Source organism: Tyto alba, unplaced genomic scaffold, assembly GCF_018691265.1.
Source record: "Tyto alba isolate M040663 unplaced genomic scaffold, T.alba_DEE_v4.0 Super-Scaffold_21, whole genome shotgun sequence".
In the NCBI taxonomy this organism is placed as follows: domain Eukaryota; kingdom Metazoa; phylum Chordata; class Aves; order Strigiformes; family Tytonidae; genus Tyto; species Tyto alba.
The window spans coordinates 1,499,880-1,524,603 of record NW_024881295.1 but is presented as its reverse complement, the minus strand read 5'-3'; the positions used below and the strand labels follow the sequence as shown (position 1 = coordinate 1,524,603).

At 43.9% G+C, this 24,724-nt stretch overlaps 1 protein-coding gene across 3 annotated transcripts in view; it reads left to right on the top strand.

Annotated features, from left to right (window-relative positions):
* Window positions 1-7,515: 7,515 nt before the first annotated feature.
* The window catches only part of LOC104356864 (alpha-2-macroglobulin-like), a 40,427-nt gene continuing 23,218 nt past the window's right edge, over window positions 7,516-24,724 (top strand). For all 3 annotated transcript variants that reach the window (XM_042795189.1, XM_042795187.1, XM_042795186.1), the window contains exons 1-12: window positions 7,516-7,775; window positions 12,873-13,056; window positions 13,897-14,053; window positions 14,614-14,666; window positions 15,377-15,397; window positions 18,289-18,457; window positions 20,372-20,456; window positions 21,188-21,311; window positions 22,026-22,140; window positions 22,272-22,381; window positions 23,258-23,419; window positions 23,694-23,921. In XM_042795189.1, coding sequence (XP_042651123.1) covers window positions 7,516-7,775; window positions 12,873-13,056; window positions 13,897-14,053; window positions 14,614-14,666; window positions 15,377-15,397; window positions 18,289-18,457; window positions 20,372-20,456; window positions 21,188-21,311; window positions 22,026-22,140; window positions 22,272-22,381; window positions 23,258-23,419; window positions 23,694-23,921 — 1,668 coding nt within the window. The remainder of the gene's footprint in view (window positions 7,776-12,872; window positions 13,057-13,896; window positions 14,054-14,613; window positions 14,667-15,376; window positions 15,398-18,288; window positions 18,458-20,371; window positions 20,457-21,187; window positions 21,312-22,025; window positions 22,141-22,271; window positions 22,382-23,257; window positions 23,420-23,693; window positions 23,922-24,724) is intronic.

Genomic DNA, 24,724 nt, shown 5'->3' with positions numbered 1-24,724 from the left:
GGAGGCAATTGTATAACCATGCCACATGTTTTCTACTTCACTTTACTAGAAGTGACTAGATCTAGGCCCCAGTGGCTCCCCTTGTTGTCCCTCTTGTCAAGTCAAGGTGTGTGCACACTTAATGACCTGAAGTCTCTGCCATGGCGAGGCTCATCTGGGAAGTCCTGTGTACTGAGCGTGAGCTGCACAAGTAGCTCCTTCCTCACAGCCCCTGGACTGCTGAGGCAAGGTCTTGTCCTATTCCGTCCCAACCATTTGTGTCCAGTGCAGGGTATCCCAAAGCAGGAGGGAAGTGCAGCGGTGTAATGCAGCCAGGGCAGGCTCTGTAACAGGACAGTGTGTTCAAAAGGGTCCTGATAAATGGCATGTTCTCCAGCTGCATTACAGCATCATGGCTCATATACCTTTCCCTGACCTGAAGGGCCAAACATGACCAGCTCTGCCTGGCCTAACGGGGTGCAACAGAACAAAGCAGAGGTGCAGGGAAAAGGGTTGAACGTGAGCATATCTGATTTCCTTGCCTCCTACTCCATTAGAACTTCTTGTCTTGCTTTCCTGCAGCATCCTCCATCTCAAAAATCTCAACAAACACTTATCAGCTGAATCCCAGCTACTCTTTTCACTGGGGAAAAACCCATGTCTTGAGCATCAAATGACATCTGGCTTAGCTGTGGCACAGAGAGAGGCCTGGACTTGCTCAGTGTCACACAGCAAGTCAGGAACTGAGCTAAGCATAAATCTCCCCTCATGCTCCAGCTCAGGCAGCAGGCTCTGGGCCCAAGGGCCCTGTGGAGCAAGGCCAGGTCCCCTGCCCAGCACGGCTGGAGGAGCAAGCCCCCTTGCACAGCCACCGCAGCAAGTATGTCTTGCACCAGACAGGTGTGGCATGGACCATCTTGCAGGTGGCATTGGCACATCCCTCTGCTGCCACCTTCTAGTAAAGCCATTCAGAGGGGGCAGCGATTTGGGGGTTCATTTTTTTTCCAGCTAAATGAACATCAAATCTAAATAGGAAAAAAAAAAACTTTGAAATGCCTATGCCGTTAAGTATGGTCTTTTTCTCTACTAACGTTCTTGCTCATGGCCTTGCGCCATGAAGTTGGGATGGTCTTGGGGTGGCTACCCCATAGCCCCTCAGTGCACCTGCTCTGCTGCTGCATCACCTTCAGGGGAAGCATTTTGTCCTTCTGTCCACTCAGCGCTTCTCTGTATGCAGCTTGGTCCATTGCCTCTGCTCCTGCCACTGAGCACCTCTGAGAAGAGCCTGGCTCCAATTTCATTCCACCTGCCTTGAACATCAGGCTCAGGGCCAGCAGAAGGACCTTCATGAGATGCCTGTACCTCATCTGAGGAGAGAAGGAGCCCAGGCAGTAACATCACAGCTAAAGCTAAACATAAACACAAACTCTATATGCATTTTGTATGGTTTTTTTATGTCGCAAAGCTTTATCTCAGGAGTCATATCACTCAAAAAGAGTACAGTTAATTGTCCCAAATGCTGTTTTCAGACAAATCTGTAAACGTTTTGACTTTTTCTTTCCTCTTCTTTGGCAACAGTTTGAGTAATACAAATGTATAAATGAAAATAGCTTTTCATTCTTTACTACATCAGGGATTATCTTAATTTCTCTGTAACATCCAAAACATATCTGTGACCATGCAAACAGCTAGTTTCTTGTTTATATTTTTTAAAGTTGTTAGATATCAGTCACTAATTACCTTTAATGGATTTAATAGTGGGTTTTCAACAACTGATCCTACCCCGTGTGCATTGTGTACTGTAAGCATCACACTGCAGATTTCTCATGCCAGAGGGTTAACAACTGTGGCTGCAGCCTTTTTAGCAACATTTCTTTTAAGGCAAGACAAAGTTTATACATAGAGGTGATGTTTGTTATAATATAGCTGGGAAGATGGATAAACCCTATTTTGTATAGGGCTTACGCTACAAATGGGCTAGCCTTACATCACACAAAACAGGACTATTTATAAAACCCATCTACCAATTTGGTTTGCAATTTAATCTACAAAGTCTATTAAAATGAGAGCAATTCATTGATGCCTTTGCCATGCCTGAATTTACTCATTTGCTCATATGACATCATAGAAATATGAGTTACATCTGGCAGCCCAGCTGCTAACAGCTGGGAAAGGCAGTTCATCTGCCACCAGGCCCTTCTCTCAGGTCAAGATATTAAACAAGCCACTGAAGTGGATAATTTCAGTTACAGTGATAGTTTCAGTTTAATTTGAAGTTTAGCTGATGAGGCCTTTTTATGGTGTTTCATCTCATTGCATATATTCCTTCATCCGCATGTTGCAACTTGTACAATGCTCATATTGTCTGAGGTTTTCTGATAAAGGACCTTCTCTTCACTATCACCTGTGAAACATTTTGTCTCCCACACAATAATAAACCCATTTCTATCTCTCTGGGTATTGCTGTTACTCTTATTAATGTATACAAGTACTTTTTCTTGTAATGCTTTTTTGTCATTTGAAATCAATTGCTTTGGGTTTCTTTGTTTTAGATACATAGGCTGGGGAAATTAATATAATTATTTGGATTTCCCTTAAAATAAAAATACTGAATTGTTTTGGTTTTGGTTTTTGTGGGTTTGTTTTGTTTTGGTTTGGTTTTGGTTTTGGTTTCTCCTGAAAGTTTTTTTCAGCCTTTAGTTGAACAGTTAACACAATTTTGTTAACCGGAGTTGTTAATGTAAGTCTCAGGTTTTTCTGAGTTTAATGTAAGTCTCATTTTTTTCTGAGGTTTTTCTGGCTGTTTTCTCACCTGTCCCCATGCAAAGCTGATGTAGGTACAGGAGAGAGCCATTCTTTTTCTAAAGCTGCTGCTTTCCACCAAGGGTCTTCCAGGAAAGTGCGCGATACCAGTGTCACCAAGATCCATTGCCTCTGCTTTTTCTTTTAACACTTGTCTCTTTTTTAAAGCCAAAGGTTGAAGTTCAGTTTATTGTTTTGGTTCAGCTTTGAGAGCTGAAAATTGTGCTACAGTCCTTGAGGAGGTGGAACAGGAGCACAGTAAAGAAGCAGGTGTCCTTCTTGGAATTATTTACCTTTGGTGACAGTGGTTCCAAAATTGCTTAAGGCTGCTGGTGCAGACAAGGATTCCTGCACACAATAGTGTTGTGATAGTACTAAGGGTATTTACACCCACCTACAGACACCTTTTCTTCTTATAATTGCAGTGACCAGCAAGCCACTCTATTATTGGACAGCTGGCAGTTGTCTACAAAGCTGAACAACAGAAACTGAAAAGAAGTCAGACAAAAATATACCAGAATTGGGTTAAGGTGATTGAAATTTCATAGCTCTATATCTTACTTTATTTTCATGGGGAAACAGGTTTTCTATAGGGGTCATAAACTTGGAGGTGTTGGATGCTTCACATTTTTCTGTCATCTTTACTAGCCAGTGCAGTGAAGACTGTATGACTTACAGGAAATTTTGCAGAATAAGGTTTGTTGTGACTGAAATTTATCAATGTTTATGGTGGTCTATATTAACTTATTAATTGCCTATTTTGTATCAGTCAGTCCAACTCAAAATAATATATTTTAAACTGCTGGTGAAAAGGAAAGTGCAAAGGAAATATTGTGGAGAATGAAATGCTCTCAAAAATAAAAAAATAGTCATAATGATACATTCAGGCAAAGAAGTGCTCCCATGGCATCTATTCCTTACTGACCTGGTATCTTGCTCAATTTCAATACGATAATACCTGGAAAGGAAATCCAGTGTTTCAACACATGTAACTTATCAGTTTATCACTATAACCTCTCTAAGAATTACCTAGAATTAAGCTAATTTCCCCAAGTGTTCTTTGGAACAAAATAATATTTTAGAATATAGTTTTAAGTTAGCATTGGAAATAAATACATTTCAAAAACCTTCTATGGAACAGCCAAAAGATGTGCTACCTTTAAAAGTTAGAGCAAACTTACATAATCATTCATTTTCAAGCAGGATGAACCAAAATTAATTGCTATCATTTAGTACAGAAATCCACTCTGCTTGAAGGTTTATAAGAAATTAAATTTAGGCATTTTGACTATATCAGCCATTTACTGTGATGTGGCCTAATTTAAATTCTTTATGATCAATGGTTAGGTACAATGTTTCACCTAGAGCTTGTACCATCTTAATACAGGGTCTAGTCACTGAAGATATTAGATACATACAGATTGTCTCTTGATTTCCCAGGTGTGCAGTGATCTCAGACACGTATGAAGTATTATCATAAGAGGAAATATCTTTTCCGTGGTTGAAATTTACTGTCAGTTCACTGAAGCCACCACTGTGATGGCAAAGATGTTGCATGCATTTTTCAACAGTGATATCTTTTATTAGACCACCTAGCCATGCTGGAAGAAGTAACCAGTCTTTCAGACACACAATCCCTCCTTCAGGTCTGAAAAAGCAGCCAAAAGATTTCAAGCTAAGTACAAGTTCAGACACTTGTTCTGAGATTTGTGAGAGAGGAACCAGCTGGAACATCAACTGCCCGAGCTAAAGAGCAGCTGGTGCTTGGGGAGCAACGTGGGCGTTAGGGTGTCAGAGAGCTGTGAGTGATTTCTGGGGGACTGAGAAGAAGGTATTTCATACCTGTGGATGGTAAATTGGTTAGTAGAGGGAAGACGATGATAGTGAATAGGCTTTCTGTTGAATTGCTGGTTTTGATGGCCCTGTGGATGTATGAATTTTAGATTTACATGTTCATCCTTAAAGCATACTTTGTATGTATCCATTCAGGTTTTTTTTTGGTTTCAGTTTACAGCAGCCTGAATGACACCAGGAAATGTGGGATGAACCATATTTTCCAGAAAATACCCAGGACACAATTGTTTTGAAAACTGCTATTTTGCATGAGTTATTTACTGGAGAAGTCAAGGATGGGAGTGAGAGGACAGACAATACAGGGCATTTCTGGAGGAAAAATCTGTATGGTTTTTATTACTTGGTAGTTACCCAACCTCTTTTTTATCAGTATTCCCATCTCTAACTGATAATCTTCTTAATATTTTTGTTTGTTTAAGTATGTGTTCATTCCTTCTCCATATGACATTTATATAACACTTCCCCCCAGCAGATACTGGCTGCCTCCCTGCTGTTTTCCTGAATTTTGTGGTTTATAATAGGTGTTAAATTTTATTCCACGAGAGACTGTACCTAATTTTTGAACACCATTCTTAAACTTCCTTTCATCTCCAGACATTTCTCCTGGTCCTTTGTACCGCTCTTCCCTGCAGTTTTCTGGCTAACACATCAGAGTCAAGGCACACTGTATAGCTAACATTCACTCTTAATGTTCACTCTTTTTCAAAGCTTAATCTTCAGGCAAAGAGCAAATAGGGCTGCCTGGGCTGTTGTGATCTAATAAGCCTCCTTGCACAGCACAGAGAACCTCTGCCCTTAATGTAACTTCACACAGACACATTCAAGGTGGTTTGTGCTGAAGCATTTTCGCTGGTGGCTTATTTGGACACACCAGAAATCTTCAAATGAAGCATGAATCTTGTCCTGGGTTTGAGTGAGTGGTGGGGTTTTTTGGTGGCAGGGGAGGGGGTTATCGGGGCGGCCCCCTGTGAGAAGCTTCTCGAAGCTCCCCCAGCTCCAAGTCAGCTCCACCTCTGCACCAAAACTGAGCCCATCAGCTGCGCCCCTGCGATAACGTATTTAAGAAGGGACGTGGTGAGGAGCAGTGGGACTGGTGAGGAGGAGTTGGGGCAGCTGCGTGAACACCAAGGTCAGTGGAGGAACGGAGGAAGAAAGGAGGGGGGAGGTGTACCGGAGCAGAGACCCCCCTGTATCCTGTGGGGAGATGGCAGGGCGGCCCCCCCTGCCACCCATGAGGTCTGTGGTGGAGCAGACACTGATTTATAGGCTGTGGGGGGCCCCACAGGAAATTTAATGTGGCTGCACCCCGAGGCAGACGGAATCCTGTGGGAAGAAGTAGCCCCCGCTGCTGTAGTTCAGTGCTGAGAAGATTGCAGCATGCGGGGGTGTCCCACACCGGAGCAGCTCGGGAAGGGCTGCAGCCGTGGGAGGGAATCTGGTTGGAGAAAGTTGGTGACCCACACCAGAGCAGTGTGGGGAATGCTGTGGCCCGTGGGAGGGACTCACATTGGAGAAAGTTTGTGGAGGACCGTCTCCTGTGAGAGAGGGACCATGATGGAGCAGGGGGAACAAGTTCCAGAAGCTCCCCCCACTGAAGATGGAGAAAGTGGCAGCACTGACTGCACCCCCCCATTCCCTGCCCCTGCGCCACTGGGGGAGGAGGTAGAGATATCAGGAGCAGAGCTGAGCCTGGGAAGAAGGGAGGGGTGGGGGGAAGGTGTTCTCAAGATGTGGCAATGCTTCTCACTGTCCTACTCTGTCTGTTAAGTGTTGTTGTAGTTATTGTCTGTATTAAATTAATGTTTTTTTCTTCCCCTAAAGAGTCTGTCTTTTGCCTGTGACCATAATAGGTGATTCATCCCTCCCTGTCCTACTATGAATTCCAAGCTTTGGCTTATTTTCTCCTTTTCGGTGCTGGGGGGAAAGAGGGGAGTGAGCTCTTGCATGGTGTTCATTGGCCCTCTGAGCTGAAACAACAATAAATCTCTATAAAGAGAATCCTTTCACTGCACAGGCACTGGAGGGCATGCTGACAGCCCTATAGCTGCAGTTTTGCAGTTTTCCATGGGCTGCTGCAAACACTCCATCTAGTTAGGTTTCTCAGGGAATGCTCATAGTTTGGACTGAATATTTCTGTTCAGTGACCTGATGGAATTTAGCAAAATTTTTTCCTATCTGGATAAGCTGCTACAAGCAGAGGTTTGCAAAAGGCCAGGTCAGGTGGGCAGAACTATTTCTGAGTGACTTCTGTTACAAATGTGACTCGCAGGAGCACAGATCTGAATCTGGCAAATGGAAGGAGGAGCCACCTGGAACATCTGCACTCCACGTAACACTGAATGATGGAAGATGATCACCATGCTGGGGAGGCAGGGATGTGTCCCAACAGAATTATGTAATATTTGTGCATATTCACAGTGGAAACAGAACTTATTTCCATATCTAGACCAGTACCCCCAGCTCATTTTGGGTTGAATTCCTGACATTGATTGTCTAACCCATAGTAACTCTGTTAGAAACTGAGTGAGCAAACCACAGCAGTATTCTGTTAACATTATATGGGCAATCTTTCTCTCTGTGGGTTTCCTTTTGCCCTTAGAATACCTGTAAACCTGGCTTTTGGCTTCAAAAGATCACAGTACCCCACATTAGAGTGCTGTGATTGGGTGCTGACCACAGGCAATATTATCCTGTGTTGTACATAGTTCATTTCCCCAGCATTGTGGATTTCTGATGGGTTAAAGAAAGCAGGGTGTGAATAATGCAAAGATTTCTAATATAAGCACTATCCAATCAATACCCTTCCCCCACTTGGAAAGTCTCTGGCCAAATACTGTCCCTCTGTTCCAGCTCCTCCTTACCACCCCTCCCTGCTTCCGCATGGGCCCTGGCCCCCAGCCCTTATCTCCTCCAGCCCCTGGGCTGTTTGCAGAGAGCAGCTATAAAGAGGCTGACCCAGCAGAGGGTGAAGGGGAATTACAAGGTGCAGGAAAACAGCAGCACTGGATGAGACTGGGTGTCTGCTTGACTCACCACGACCTGCTCTGCACCATGGCGAAGGACAAGCTGCCCAGAAAACCAAACATCTTCCTCCTCCTCCTCTTCTTCCTTCCTGGAAATACCTCTACCACCACAGAACCGTAAGCTACACATGTGGAGGGGGGAGGAAGGTCTTACTGCTGCTTTTTTCCCTCTGTTTTCTTCCTTTCTTTCAAATAGCTGTGCCAGTTTCTTCCACGCCTGCCCTGCATCCCAATACCAGGCAAGCCTGAAGGTTCCTGCATAGCTCTGCCAGTGCTCCCCGCTCCCACCCTGTAACTCCCCGGTTGTCCAGACCTGGGAACCCCCCACTGCTCTGCCAGTGCCCACAGCCCTGCCCTGCAGCTGCCTGCTATCCAGCCCTGGATACTCACCACACCTTTGCCTAAGTATATTCATGCCTAGAAACCTTCAGGTGCCTGGAGTTTGGTAGGCATGATGCCAGAATCCATGTACTTACCTTTCCTGTACTATCCCTGTTTCAATCACTGAGTTATTTCTCCCCATTCTCCTGTTGTTTTCAAGATGGTTTTCTCCCCTTTCTCCTGTTTCTTTCAAGCCAGTTTGTTTCCCTTGGCAGCATCAGATGTTCCCAAAGAGGTTCTGTGACCTAGATTCTCTTCCTCCAGCGTGGAGCCTGGCGCTGGCACCCTCCCCTGGGGCATCCCCCCCCCCCCCCCCCCCCCAAGGCTCTGTAGCCCAGCAGCGTGGCTGCAGGACCCGCTCTGTTGGGGGTCCCAAGGAGAGGGGCAGCCTGGGATGACACAAGCTGACTGGAGCCTGGCATCCCCAGCCCAGCCTAGCCTACCAGAGAGGGTTGCTCTGGAGCCCCTAATCTGGATGGGAGCAGCCCCCCTCTTCAGACCCTGGCTGCTGTCACATGGTGTGCCTCTTGCTGTGCTGGCAGAAGAGCAGTTCTCACCACCATGGGTCTCATAATGCTTGCTACAGAGATTTCATGCCCGCAAGCACCACAGCAGTGCTAGCAGCTGTAGCAGAAGGTGCAGCATTAGCGCTGCTGCTTGCTGTGTGACCAGAGGTGAAGTGGTGACCGGCTCAGACTGAAAGACCTTTGACTGACACTGTACCATCAACCCCTCATTCATCAGCCCTGTTTGGGTGTTTCTGGGGTGGATCAGCCAGCCAACTCTGCTTTGGGGTCAGGCGGAGTTTTCTGGTCTTCCTACAGTAATATGATGTCATTAAGTAAATAAAATTAAATAATATTAATTCATCCCTGCCCGATATCAGGGGGAAAGGGAACAAATCTGTACTGCTCAGGCCCTTCTCCTATAAGCAATGTGCTGCTCTTTGTCCCTGACCTGAGCACTGTTTTAGGAGGGGAGGAGAAATGTCTGAGAAAGGTCGGGAGAGAGGGTTGTAGCTGGGATCCACAGAATGAAGATAGGAGCCCAGTAGGGAGGCAGTGAAGTCTAAGCCGTGAATTAATAGAAAGTATGAGAGTAGTGGTTCTGTTTTAAGTGCTGCAGGGTACATCAGATGCTATGTACAACACAGAAGGGAAGCCACCCTTGAACTGAAGAGAAAATGAGGCTTCTAACAAAGATTTGCATACTGCGCCCTGCACAAGGGACATCGCTTCTTTGAGCAGCAGCAGCAGTTGCTGCTGATTCTGTTTCAGATGTGACCAGTTTCACAAGAGACACAATTAAGGTCCAGACTATATACTAAAAAAATCCTTATTCACCAAGTTAGTGCAGCACTGGAACAGGTGACCCAGAGAGATGGCAGAAACTCCGTCTGTGGAGTCCTTCACAACAATCCTGTTACAGGAGAGAAGTTGGGCTTGAGACATCCAGAAATCCCTTGTAACCAAAAATGTTATGAATCTGTAAGATACAAACAGCAAGAATTTTTTTTTTTTTTTTCCTTGCTCTGGGTCTGTTAGGTCTGTTCTGGAATAATTCAACAGGAGGTGTTGTTCTTCTGTTCTGCTATGTGGTTGTGTATGTGAGCTGTTTTACCACACAGTGTACGTGCTTGGGACTGCACTGCACGTGATCAGAAGTGCAAGGCCATGATGGCACTTGAATTGGCGGGTATGGATTTGGACTGATGGAGCTGACTTCTTTAGTTGGGTGCTTGTTCTAGGGAATAGCTGAGAGTCAATACACAGACCTTAGTCCATCTTAAGATCCCTATATAGACAAACTCATCATTTTTGCCTCAGTCACTTTCTCTAGGGTCTCCTATCCCTCCTTGATGCCTGCTTCTGACAGTCACTGCCTCTGTTGTCAGAACAGTTCGTTGCATGCAGGGAGGCTGTCTCTTTTGGCACCCCAGATGCTTTTTGTCCTGGAATATCTATACATGGACTTTGTGACCCAAGTTACTTAAAGTTCTCATAGTACTTTAACTCACCTAGCTCTTTCCACCAACACATCCCAAAACAGCTAAAGGGAGGTCTATAAATGGTGCATTTCATATCCTTGTTTCAAAGGCAGGGAAGCTGGTGCAGGGGGAAGTTCTGCGCTTTGGCCAAATTTTCAGCAGAACAGTGAACAGGAAGAGGAATGAGGCCAAATTCCCCATGAACTAGGTCACTCTGTCCCTTAGGTAGACTGGATGTTACAGTCATATTGCCAGTGCCACTGACCGGTAGCAGGGGAAATGAGACTAGGGGAAGAGCAGGCATGGGGTGAGCTGTGGTGAGAAGGCTGTGGAGGAAGGGGAGCGCTGGCACAAGCAGATAGTCACAAGCTGGAAGTCACTCTGGGTGGCTGGAGCTCCCTCCTTTCACTGCTTCTGCAGCAGGACGGTCTGACCAGTGTTGCCAGCTGCTCCTCACCATGCTTTATCCCGTTGCCTGGTGGTGAGGGGAAATGGGGCACTGCCTGGGTCCCACTGCCTCCACAGTCGCTTTAGGATTTCCCAAAAGCTCAGAGCCCAGGCGATAACGTAGCTCTGGGTGGGCCCAGCTATCTCTTTCCTCAGGGCTGGCACCTTCTGGCAAGGTGCACATTAGCCTTCCAAAGTGAAGGGCCCATGGAAAACTGGTATGAGCAGTCCTGACCACAGGTTTCATCCCCTGCATACAGTGATTAATATACCCTGCAGAATGAATTGCCACCAGAACCTCCTGCTGCTGCATCTGGATAGCCTTGAATGTGCACAGGGAAAAAGGAATACCAGACCAGTAAAAAAGGTCCAGCATCAGACCAGAGGACTATATTGTCACTGTATTCTGTCTGCGTTGGTGGTCAGTCATAGGTGCTGAGGGACAGAGGAGCAAGGCAAGTGCTGTGGAAATTAGTTTCTCATCTGCTGTAGCCTTATGAAGCTTCTATCAGAGGTTCAAGATCTTATTGTGGCAAGGATTACACCTGTGCTGCTATGTTTTCTAGCCACTTCTGAGCTATGAATTTATCCAGGATATTTTTAATAACATTCATATCAGGAGTAGCTGATCTTCTCAGCCTTATGAGCATCATACCAAATCTTATGTAGCTGGTGCCATAGGGCAGATACCACATGCCTTGGAGAGTTACTGGCAAGTGGGAAGTGACAGCTTCTTTTAAGCCCTATTTATCCAACTCAGTGGCACCTACTGTCTCCTTTTCCTCCTCACCCAGGGAAGGACAGTCAGCTGCTGCCTATCACCTCATGCAGCCTAGGTGTGAGTGCTGTCCTTGGACTGCTTGAGAGCACCAGAAGGCTCCAGAGCCACAGGCTGGCCATACCAGAATTGTACACTTGAATTTTACAGCACCTGGTAGCATTAAGTTCCTCAGTTTAATTCTGTACATTAATGAAAAAGTTTCTGCTCTCTTCCATTTCTATAGCCGGCTGCTTAGTATTTTCACCTGGTGTTGTTTACTATGCATGCTGTCACAGGCAATGAATAAGCCATACTTTCTTTTGTGCACATCACAACTTAATAGCTTTCTGTCATGCCTTTTTCCAAGCTGAAGAGTCTTAATTTATGCAGTGTCTCCCTCCTATGAAAATCATTCCAGATTTCAGATCATCTCTGCCATCTTTCACTGAATCTTTTCTTCTAAATCCACTTTCTAAATGCATGCCAGATGTGAGATGTGGAAGTACCTTGCAATTATACAATGGCAAAACAATATGTTCTGATTTGTGCTCTTTTTCCTTCTGAACACTTCCTTACAGTCCATTTGTTACCTATCACTGAATGAGAATTTTCCACTGAGTGATCAGCAGCACTCATGTCTGAGTGGTAATAGCTCACTCAGTGATATAGCATATGTACAATAGCATATATACTGTTGGTGTAATTTTTTCTTCCTCTACTGATTATTTTCCCTTTATGAACAGTGCATTTACTATTTTTGCTACATAGTCTCACCATATGACAAAAGTTTTTCACAAATACGTCTGTCAATTCTAGGTAATTTTTTACCCTGGACAAATATCAGAATATTGTACTTCCCAGATCATTTAGAAGTGTTTTAAGCAACAAGGTTCCCAACACAGACTCTGGAGATTTTCACTGGTTCCTACCCTTTGTGTCCTATATTTTAATCAATTCATCCAGGTCAGAAATAATAATTTGATTTATTAGTAAAAAATTAATAAAATGATCCCTTTTATTGGATGGGAGCTTAGTTTAAGGGTCTTTTGTGAGGGACCTTTGTCAAAAGCACTTTGAAGATATAAGTTCAATTGTGTTGCAATAAAACACTACTCTCTGAAAACCTTTGTGTGCTCATCTTAGTAAGGTCCCAAACTGCCAGTATTTACATTTTTGCTTAGTGTGAGAAGGATTTGGAAACCTGGATAGGCAAAGACAGGAGCAGCCAGACAAGTGGGTGGTTTTTTCAACCCTAAAACTGCTGAATTTTCAACCTTTTTTAGCTAATGCCTTTGAGTGTCAATATGAGATTGTGGGATATACAAAAATCAATTAACAGCCTGGAACCTTTCACACTGCCCTTACTCCCTGCTGTGAAGCCGAACAAAACATCCTTTGTAAATGACTCTCTATTAGCATAGAAATTGTTCCTTCCACTACGAGCATTTTCCTGCTTTTAGGCTAATTAGTTAGGCAGTTCAGTATGTATAAACCCAAAATGAAATGAATGCTTATGTGTATGTGCACGGCAATTCACAGGGATGGAAACATGCTGATTTGTTACTTTCACTTAATACTATTTCCTTAAAACTGTTTCACATTTCTGATCCTTCTGATTCTTGCTTCTCTATATTCCTAGGCAGTATATGGTGCTACTGCCCTTTCTGATACACACGGATTCTCCTGAGAAAGTCTGTGTTCAGCTGACCCACCTGAATGAGTCTGTGACTCTGAGTGCCACACTCGAGTATCTAGGGGAAAACAGGAGCTTGATTGATGACGTGGTGTCGGAGAAGGATGTGTTCACCTGCATCCCTTTCTCTGTGAGTACCTCATCCGTTGGGCCGATCCCTTGTGTTTATTGATGTGTCATAGTAGATCTAAACAGTCCAGAAATGAGAAATAAGACATGTTGCAATCAGGGACTTCTAAGCTAAGCCAAACAAAAAATGAATTTGATGTGGAAAATTTACTGTGGTAGCCTTATGAGGAATAATTTTCCACCATTATCAAATTCCATGTCCCATGTGATATTTCTGTGCATGCAGGGCTTAGAGAACTCTTTTGGGAGCCTTCATCCTAGAGCTTTGGCTGACAGAACATACCCCATGTTTGTTTGCCCTGGAAAACCTCAGAGAAAAAATAGTGAAGTGGAATGAGAACTGTAGAGGCTGGGGAATGGTTAAAGGCTGTGAGGCACATGAGGTCATTTTTCTCCTTCTGGAGCTTATTAATTATTGTTTCCTGCAGAAAGCTGGTTGGTGAGTAATGTGAGAAACTAGTCCCACCGCCTAAATAATTAATCTGGGTTGATTTCCATCATAGGATCAGATTCAATATTTCTCTAAGGAAAGTGTTTAAATGAAGGAAGGGAAAAGGCTTCCAGCACTGGAAGGACAGGAAGAAGCAGCATGGAGAAAACTCAAGGAAATGGATAATATCTATCATTGCAACAATTCCTGAAGGAAAAAGAAAATTTTATTGAGACATAGGAGACAAGCCCTCTAAATTCATATCAGAAAATCACATTTTTTTCTTGCTTCCAGAACTGAGTCTTTGGTCTCCCTTTAGAGAACTTTCAGATTTAGCTAATACTATGTCCTTCAAAGGCTTAGTGCAATGGGATGAATTAGTAAAGCAGTTATCCTCTTCATTTTCCTTAGCTTCCAAAATCCAATAGCACATCAGTGGCATTTCTCACTGTGATGGTGAAGGGGCCAACGCTGCAGTTCAGGAGTCGCAAGTTGGTGCTAGTCCAGAATTCTGAGAGCTTGGTCTTCGTCCAGACAGACAAACCCATCTACAAGCCTGGACAGACAGGTACGGTGAATTGGGTTGGTGTTGACTCCGACAGCAGAAAAACTTAAGGTCTTTGTTCCCCTGAGGCCCCATAATTCCATTACAGTTTTCAGACTTCTTCATGGGGAGAGTTAAAGCACTCGATAAATCTTATTTCTGTCAGCTGAGATCTGGGGCATGTGATACCTTCAGCATTCCTATTCTGCATCCTCCAGGTGCAGCATCTCAGCCAGATGCAGGCAAAGGCTCAAATTCATTCTACTCAACTAGAGGCATGAATCTGGGAGGACTTCAAAGCATAGTCTCCCTTATCTGCACCTGAATCAACAAAGCAGAATAGGCACTCCCAAGGGACAATTCGGTTCAGCCAAGACCTGGTTATCCTTCTAAATTTATTTGTCTCTCACCATCTGCAAGAGAAAGAGCCTGAAGTAATTGCTTCCATAACTTAGAGACCTCAATTCAGAGCCTGTTGATCGGTGGAATGAATCTGATTCATAAATTACTGAAACACTGACATTTCCTGATAATGCTTCCAAATTTAACAGTGGAATTTCCTTCTTTTCCATTACACCCTTCAGTTCTGTTTCGGATCGTCTCTCTGGACAAGGACTTCTACCCGCTGAATGAGAAGGTAGAGCCATAATTCCTTGTTGTTAACCAGGAGGCTTAATTCCCAATTAACACCATTACTGGCATCATCAGAACCACTGAAGACAGCTTTTAAAGCATATGATCCTTTCTTACTCTCACCATCCTTGACCCATTCCATATCCTGTACTGGGGGGTCTCTACCTGTAGTCTCTATTGACTGAGAAACATATCCCCTTTTTCAAAGCAATATAGGTGTTTAAAACCAGATTTGCAAAGGAATGTGTGTGGCTAAACACGTAAGCAGGGATCTCCTTACTGAAAAAATATGTGGGACGAGTTTCCATTGAAAGTGGCAGATGTGCAGCTACTTCTGGTAGTAGGTGCAACCGTGTGCTTAGAGGCAGAGACAGCAGCACGACAAGGACTTGGTTTTAAGGATCTTGTTGGGGGTGTAAGTCCACCTTTTAGCTTATTTGACAGTCATTTTCTCATGCAGACAAGTTCTTTGAAAACCCTTACTTCATCATATTTTCATATTGTGGTAAGACAAAAAGTTGAGGCTGTAAAATATAGAAGAGTTTCCCTTAAACACCAAGAACTGAGGAAACAGAGTAAGTACAGAAAAGGAAGAACCCCAAGGTACTTCTTAGAAGGTTGTTCTTCTGCCCTTCAGTCCAAATCTGGAAATTACTTCCATCCATCTGTGACTAGTATTCCTAATGCTGATTTTCCTTCGTTCTTTCCCCACAGTTTCCATTTGTCTATGTTCAGGTGAGTGGATAACTACATGTCTATTATTTCAGTAGAATGTGCAGGCACAGAGGTAGCAGTCTCCCACAGTGGTGTTTCCAGGCTGAGGTGCAAGGGAACAAAAATGGGCACATTACATTTTTCCTTTGTGTAAAGGAAGGCTGAGTGGTTGGGCATCAAAATAAGTTCTGAATATGATTCTTTGACTCTGGAATGTGCTGTAGGAACAAAATAGTTAATCAGTGCAAGCCATGCTGTTATCAGAATTACACTTGCCTAGAGGTCATATCAGAATGGCTTATTCCTCTTCCCAAGTAGAACTAAGATTTTCTGTCTGGCAAGTACGGTTAGTACAACAGAATTGTGTTAAACTAACAAAACTAAAGAAACAAAATTATGTAAGTAGATATCCCCTATCTTCCCAAGCATGCCCATTTTGTCTTTTTTTTTTTTTTTTTTTTTAAAGTGGTTGAACTTCAGCAGCATGCAAAAGTTAATAGGAAGGATGTTTCTGTCAGTCATTCATGTATTCACTTTTTCATCTGAGAAAGCAAAATTTATAATTATTATCCGGGACATCTTCTAGTTGAAAACTGATGGGAAGGACCCAGCGATGGACCTTGAAGCCATGATAGCAGCACAAACAATGCTGAAATTAGTGTGCACAAATCTTGATTTGTTTTGCATGATTATGTGTCCTATGCAGTCAGTCCTGTCATTGTTCCTTGCTGCTTGAGGTTGCTGTCTCCATTCTGCACTGTCTCTCTCGAGAGCTGGGGGTTTACCACAATCAGGGAGACAGAAGGTGGGACCTGAAACAGGCTACGGTCCTCTTTTCTACCCTCCTGTCACAGTGCTATCACTCTCTTTTACCCTCAGCAAGCTTCCAGAACAGAACTGCAGAGCTGGTGGGCCACTGACGGTCTCTGAATATTTGGAGAAAGAAGAGTAAGAGAGTGTGGTGTGGAATAGCAAGTGGAGGAGAACATCTCAGAACTACCTCCTGCTAAAGCTCTCCCATGGGGTTGTAGAACAGGTCCCTTCCTTTTCAGTGAGATGATACTTGACTGAGTACAGGAATTTCATGAAAGGAGCAAGAAGAAATAAATCCTATCCACTGCTTCCAGAAATCCCATATGCCTTTGCTTAACAGGCTGAATAAGTTCATAACCTTTTTTGTGTGCCAGTGCCATGAAAGGCTTCAATTTTAAACCACTAGGAAGGCTTTCTTTTGTTTTCAGCTCCAGCCTGTGAGGCATGATGTTTGTCCGTGCTGTTTAAGCCAGTTTATGTAGGCTTTGGCCTCCATCGCCACCGTCACCTCTTCCTTCCTCAGTGCTCCTTCTCAGTCCAGTAATGTCCTTTGTTTGGCTTTCACAGATGTCTACGAGGCAGTCTTGTAGAGCGAGAAACTCATCTGGCAGCAAATTCACCATTTTTCTCTAGAGGTTTTTTTTCAGCCAGATCAGATCTGCCAGTGCAGTTTACCACATGCCTGCACAAAATTTGGACTGCCCCAAAGGAAAGGTTGTCAGCAGTGAAGAAAGTTGACAACTTAAAGTCAACATTGCTAAGGAAATAAATGTTCATCAGCCAACCCTCTTAGTGTCACTAATTGATTGTAGCCAGCCACAACGGCAGAAGTTAGTATGAGCCTATTATTTCTGAACTATTATCCTGACCTGTTGCTTCTGTCATTTAAAAAAAAAAAACCTTTCAGAAGAAAACTAAACAAATTGACTTTCAGGCCTTCCCTATAAATACATGATAGAAATGGCAACAAGTTCACAAGCCCAGCTTTAAAATTTTCTTAAATTCCTCTTCCAAGGAAGCCTGGTGGTGTTCCTCACAATAAATAGTGAGCTTTTCAGCAGGGTTGAAACGTAATGAAGATGATTTGGTCAGAGCCATGGGATGTGTTTTACTCACAGTGCCTTTCTCCCAGGGTGCTTTTTGGGAAGAAGGCCCCCTCTTCTGCCCCCTGACCGGTGACCTCCAACTGTGGGATGTCATTCACAACCCCTTTTCCCTAAGTCCTGAGATAAAATCTCAGTGAAGTAAATGCACACAGTCACATACCTATCCAGAGTAAATAGACTTTTGATGACAGGCAAGGAACAATGCAAGGAGCAGGCAGAAAATGAAAGACTGTAAACATTAACCACCCTGATGAGAAGCATGAAAAGTGTGCATCAAAATATGCAGCACCACTGTGCTGGTTCAGTGACTTCTACAAGAAATTTTGTGCTGGACTGATGAATTTGAAGCACAGCCTATTGATAGCCAGTTCATAATGAGCAATACTCAGCTGTAGTAGTAATGAGATTTCAGCTCCATCATTAGGGGTGGGGATAGATAGACTCTCAGCAGGATGCACATATGTGGGATATACTTTCCTCTGTTCCTGTCCCCACTCCCCCACCCCACGACAAGCTTTGCACTCTTACACATGTCCATTTCTCAGTCCCATAGATAGATCAGGTGCCTCACTCCTCAGCAGATTATGCACTGGTACTCAGACAGTCTTTATTCCAAGCATGGAAAAAAAAATTATCAGGCTGTATAGGAAGTGAAGGAGACATAAACGTCCCTCCTTTCTTCCTGTGCTCCACTTACTCTTGCTATCCATCTCTGTCTCTTGTTACCTCGCCAGTCTGTCTTTCCCATCTTCCTGGCCCCATCTTTCATAAGCAAGCAGATATAGCTGAGGGGGAGACAACACGGGACCTCCAGGGTTAAAAAACTTTCTTGCATGCTAGTTATGGAGAATTGACAGGTAAGTGCTCACAGATCCTCATGGATTATTGAATAATTACAGCTAGGCATTTCTCAGCTGGGATGTATATGCACTGGGTATTCCAGCTGGGAGTCTCCTGTTCTGTCTTGTGACCTTGAGTTATCCTCATCTGCAGGACCCCAAGAGGAACCGTGTGTACCAGTGGCAAGGGATGGAACTAGAAAATGGATTTACGCAGCTCTCCTTCCCCCTCAGCTCTGACCCCATCCAAGGTTCTTACAAAATTGTTGTGCAAAGGAGCTTTTTGTCCCATGTAGAGCACTCCTTCAGCGTGGAGGAATATGGTAAGGAGAGGAGGTATGGTTTGCAAATGGGGCTGATGGCAATGCCTTTTACTGTGACCTCTCTACTTGGGATTTCCTGGGAAGGGCATGAAGAAGGGAGGGACTGTACACATACACAATGAAGTTCAGAGGGGCTGACCCAGAAGGTGTTGAGTATCAGAGGTGGTTGCTCACTTTAAGGCATCTCTGCAATCTGCCTGAGCTTGTATTTGGTCATAATGCTCTTGGGAGTACAGGATCTGACAGGCTTCCTGTGCATGGCTTGTGACACCAACTTCAGCCGACTTTGTCTTAGTTACTTTTCAGTCCAGCAGCTTATTGCAAGTAGTACTAGATACAGAGTAAGAGATAAGAATATTTTTGTGACCCAGTTTTGCCTCATCATCTGCTTCAGTTCCATTTCTCCTCCTGCAGTCCTCTCTCTTTTTCCCTCTTCTTTTTTGTTTCTGCAAAAGCTTAGAAAAAATGTTTAGTAGAAGATTCGGTTTGTAGAAGAACACAAGTGTTACAAGCAGATTCAACCAGTCCAGTAGTAGAGACTAAGGAGAAATGTGATGCCCCAAGGAGCATTCTAACCCCCAGTTCTGTAATAAAACATCTCAGGTGTTTGTAGACGTGTACTCTGGCTAGGCTGCGTGCATTTGAGGAGGCTGTTGGCTTGTGCTCCTCACTCCCAGGTTCCTCCTGGAGCCTGAGTGACACAGCACATTGATCAGAACCTGCTGTTTCTGTAAGACACAGCATGTGGCCCACAGGAGGTTGTCACTGAAGTGCATGGGAGCTGGCTTATTTGGTTCAAAGTCAGGCATGGTGGCTAGCATGGACATGGTGAATAATTTCAACACAAACCAGGTTATAGGCTTCAGACTGTCATGGTGACAGATGGGCCGTGCCTCCTCCCACAAAGATCATTCTGAATGACCCCCAAAATCAAAGATGTATGTCCCTTCCTTAGCCTCACAATAAACTCATTTTTTCTTGTATTTGTTAGACTTATTCCTTTGAATCTCCCCTGTTACTAATTCTCTTACAGACTTTTGGGAAAATGTGCCCTGGGGTTGAAACATCGAGCTTTGTCTCCCAACCTAGAGGCAAATGTATGTGTAAACTGTATAACCCAGGATTTCTTTCCAGTTCCTGGGTTTGAGTGTGCACAGTCCCTGCTCTCACTTCCTTGTACCATGAAAAAAACCTCAGGTGCACCACCTGAAAGCAGGCCATTACATGCTTCAGTCCAGTCCTGGACTTGAGTAGTAGGAGGCTGGCTTAGGGTTGCAGGATGCAACAAGAGGAATTTAACTGAATACTCAGGAGCAAAATATGCCTTTTACTTGTCATCCTTTATATCGGGCTTTACTGCTGCCTCACCTACTTGAAAATATAAACCTGAGAGTCTGTGGCTAGATTCACTAGAACTGTCTGGACATTCAGGACAGTTTCACATGCAACATATTATTGAGCCTAACAGCAACTTGGGATCTCCATAACAGTAAGAAACAGCCAAGAGAATCAATGATTCAAGCCATTTCCGTGTGGTAAATTACAAAGGTGGTTAATGTAGTGCTCCAAGGCTTAGTTGCAAATTATGCATTGTGAAACATGGAACACAACACACAGGACCAGTGTGTCCTTCTGAATAGACGTATGTAAGGGATCTACATGGCTGTCTGGTGCCAATGGGATCACACGAGCATGTGCTGCAAATGAGGGAAAGTAAGGGCTACCACCCTCCCTAATTCCCTTTAAACCCAAACAGTGGTAAAGGCTGAGAAAACCTGGGGAAGGAATAGCAGAGCTGTACTGAAGACCACAGAAAAGTCATGGTTCACATTAAGATGATCTGTGTTTGGGTTGCTGTGTAATACACAGCTCTCCTTCACTCTTCTCATATTAGACTTTCTCTCTCCCATCTAGTGCTGCCCAAGTATGAGGTCCTGGTGAAGCTGCCCAAGATGATCACTATTAAGGACAAGGAGCTTCCAGTGTCCATCTGTGGTTTGTGAGTCACAGAGCTGGAGTAAATCTTTCTCACTTATTCTCCACTCCTCCTTTATGCTGAAGACCAAAAGAAGAGCCGGGGAAGGTTTTCCGTACTTTTTCCAGACACCTAGCACAGGCTTCTTCCACCCTATCAATCCTGAACCTGCTACCTGGCCTCAACAGGAAAAGTAAAGGGTCTTCTCTATGTTCCTTAAAAGATGATGCCAAACCAATCTGCAGCTTTCTTCTCCCAGTTTACTGTATTTTTTCTCTTTCTGTCTTTAACGTTTCTTCAGTTAGAGCTTCTCTGACAATCCTGAACCCTCAAATACTCAAAAGTCAGATCAGACATCATTTAAGTAGGTGGCACAAACCCAGTGTTCTCATTTTTAACTCATAAATTGCTCCTCGTGGGCCCCCATCTACTCCTGAGCTGCCTTTCTACTTCACTGAACCCTCAGCAGTTTGTGATACAAGGATACTCCTGGCTGAAATAATTTTCTACAGACAGTCTTTTTTCTGCATTCCTGCAGAGACCTTCCACCTAGAAAGATTCTAATGGATGATGGAAGAATCTCACATGGAAATGATGAAAATATCATCACTATAATCATTAAAATATCAGATTAGTCAGCTTTTAAGAAGAAATACAAGGAAGTCATCCACAGAGGTCTTTAAGGAGATGGGTCTGAGTGTGACTGACTGATTGTCTCATCATCTAATATATTGTTTAACACTTTGTGATTATAGGTACACCTATGGGAAACCTGTTCCTGGTTTGGTGAATGTCCAAGTGTGCCGGAAATTTTCCCATTCTGCTTCAAATTGTTATGGAAAAGAAGCAGAAGCTGTGTGTGAAGAATTCACTAGACAGGTGAATAAAACGTAGTGGTCTTTCTTATGGGTAATGGGCAATGTTGTCTAAGGGAGGCTAAATCTGTGACTATTGGGAAATAGTAGGACATCAGAGATAGCACTCTGTCCAGAGAAAAGCAGATGTCCTCAGAGGAAGGCATTCTTAAGAGATGAGTCACTAAACTGGAAACAGAACTGATGAAGAAAACCCCACAGCTGAAATCCCGACCCCATTGAAACTAGTGACAAGTCTCTAGCTAGTAGCTATGAGGTCCCTGCTATTGATCCCCAAACTGAGAAAAGAATCTGTGAAATAATTTTGTGACTGTGGGAGGGACTGGCAGGGAGCAAGGAGCAAAGAAGATGAGGAGAAAGCAAGAAGGCAGCATTGTATATGGGTCAAACATGGGAGAAAGAAGAAAGGGCAACAAGGTAAAGAGTGAAGGTAACAGAAGAAACAGGAAGAAAAACAGAAGTAAGGAGGAAGTTAAAAAGGAAACCAGTGTCTGCCTTGGAAAACTGAGTGTCAAGTACCTCACAGAACACAGAAAATGTGTGGATGAAACACTGGGAAACAGGCTGTAAACAAGCTCTGGTACTGGAGACAACTCTAGAGCATGAAGCTGGGATTTCATGAACAGAAGCATGTTGGATTTGGGGGATCTATTCCTGTCCCACAAGGCACCAAATTTGTTCACCGAATTACATTTTTTTTTCCCAATCCCCTGCTTAGGCAGATGCTCATGGGTGTGTTTCTGATGTAGTAAGGACCAAGGTATTTCAGCTCCAGAGGAGGGGATATGAGATGAACATTGAGGTACAAGGCAAGATCACAGAAGATGGCACAGGTATGTATCACATGGAGATGGCAAAGTGACAGCAGGCCATAACAGGAGGGCCTGGCAAAGGTGAGGAAGATAGACTAAGGTGTCTAGAAATATTGTTATTCATTAATAATCCCTCTTTACTGTGCTCTCAGGAATAGAGATGATTGGAACAGGCTCCTCTGGAATCACATCCATCATGAGCAAAATCAGCTTCGACCTGCTGGACTCTCTGTACAGACCAGGGATCCCACTCTTTGGGAAGGTAGAGAAATTCTGAGACCCTGGACAACGAATGGCATAGCAAACTCACAAGCGCAGGATCCCATCAGACAGAATAGCAGTGTGTGCAGATGACATGGTCCACCTTCATCTGTCTTTGCACAGGCAGATAAATTACTGATAGTTGGGGCAGTCTAACGGACACACGGCCCTGAACTTTCTGGCAGTCAGCCTAGTACAGAATAGAAGGCCTGTTGTTCTGACACATGAAAATAACACCAGGGAGCAGCAAGCATGGGCTATTCCATGAGGGAATGTTATCCAGGTGCAAAGGGTGACCACAACACAGGTAGGCATATTGACCTCATCAACAAGTGGTCAGTCCCACAGTACCCAACCAGACTGAGCAGAGGTGGTGACAGTAACAGGTTCCACCAACAGTCCTGTGATCACCAGATGATGTGAGGTGATGAGTCAGGGCTGAGCTAAATCAAGAAAGTCCAGTTAACCAGATGGAAACAGCAGAAGAATGCTGGGTGTAGGTCCACCTCCAGCATAGCTTTAATCAAGGACTGGGGCAAGGCACAAGCCTGAACTTAGAGTTCCCAAACCAAGAGGCAGATGATATGTGGCAGACATCCCAAATGAGGATGGCCAGGGGAATTAAAACTTACTGTGGGACTTAGATCCCTGACAGATAATTTCCCTGAGCCATTCAGATTGTTTTGCTGAGAATTTTCTCAGTTGCTGCCTCAAACAACTCAGGACTCACCTCATACATTTCCACATTCATGTCTTTTGTTCTTCTCCATAAAGAAGCATCCTGCCTGGTAAGGAGGAAAGAAGGAAGAGGTTTTAGTACTTAGAAATTATTTTCCATGTCTAGTCTAAAACCTGAAGTTTGTTTTTGCTCTGTTAGGTGAGGCTGGTAGATGGCACTGATGCTCCAATTGCCAATGAAACCATCATGATTTCTGTGGATGGAGACAGATACAAAAGGAATTACACTACAGATGAGCAGGGACAATCCTGGTTTTCCATAGACACTACCACCTTCACACAAGCCTCCCTGGAAATCCGAGTGAGTGGCAGAAACAGGGCAGAGGGACCAGGGTAAGCCTCTGTCTTTCTGATCATCAGGGGAAATATCTACCTATGGGTTAACAGTTTTTCTGCCAATTTGAAAATAAAGCAAATTTCTTGGCAGGTCACCTCTCTTCTCTGTGTGTGCTATGCATGTTTCTTACCTTCTAAGAATGGGAAATATAGAACATAACCATGGTTTTTCTGTGGACTTTCATGTGACTTGTTATCTGGTTTTGGTCAGCTATGAACTTTTTATTCTTCTCGATCAGGCTGATCATAAACCTGAACTGAACTGTTATGACAGCAACTGGATCACACCTGCATATGAGCATGCCATGCGTCGAATAAGTCGTTTTTACTCCCCCAGTAAGAGCTTCCTCAAAATTGAGCCAAAGCCTGAGACATTAAGTTGTGGTTCCCTGACGGAGATCCAGGTGCACTATATCTTCACACCAGAGGCCATAGGAGAGCAGAAGAAAATAGTCATTTACTATTTGGTAAGAATGATTTGTGGTTACTTTGATCTATGTCCAGAGAGCACTGTGGCTCATATAGCTACATTTCATGATGAGCACCCACAGCACTGCTCTATGGTCAATCCTTAGCCAATAATGATAGAAAGAGTTTGAAATGGAAAGTATGGCCTGTGGCAGTGGGATTTCAACACATTTCTGTAATGTTTCTCATGTTGTCTTCTGTTTGCAGACATGGGTAGGCTATGCATGTTTTATTAAGAACAGAGGAAAGACAAAATATTGCTGGAGAGAGCACTGTCTTGGGCACAGCCATCCAAGACTCATACCCCACTCCCAGTTTCCCCCATTCCAAGTTCTGGTTCATATATGGTCACAGATCAGAAACCAGCACCCTACAACAAGAAGATGAAAGATGAGGAGGAAAGCTGTCTCCTGCTCGGTTTTGTCCTTTGGTAGTTAACTGACCTCTGAAACTGAAGCAGCACCTCTAATTACAGTACCAGAAAAGCCTAATAATCTTAGAGCTTAGGTCATATATCAGGCAATGATGGAAAGTTTGGGATACCACAGCAATTGGAACAGACTATAACATGCTGACATAGAGAACCTTGAATTTGTTCATTTTGGGGGGCAGAGAAGAGAGACTAATTCAACTGTGACCGGACAATGATCTATCAGTTTCACCTGGGAGAACAGGAAGGATCAGATGGATATTCAAATAGAACTTCTTTCCCCCTAAATTTGTTTTCCTGGTTATCCCATTTAATGGCACTAGCAGAAGAGATGAGAGTAGCCTTGGAGAGCTAGAAGAAATCAGTGGAACA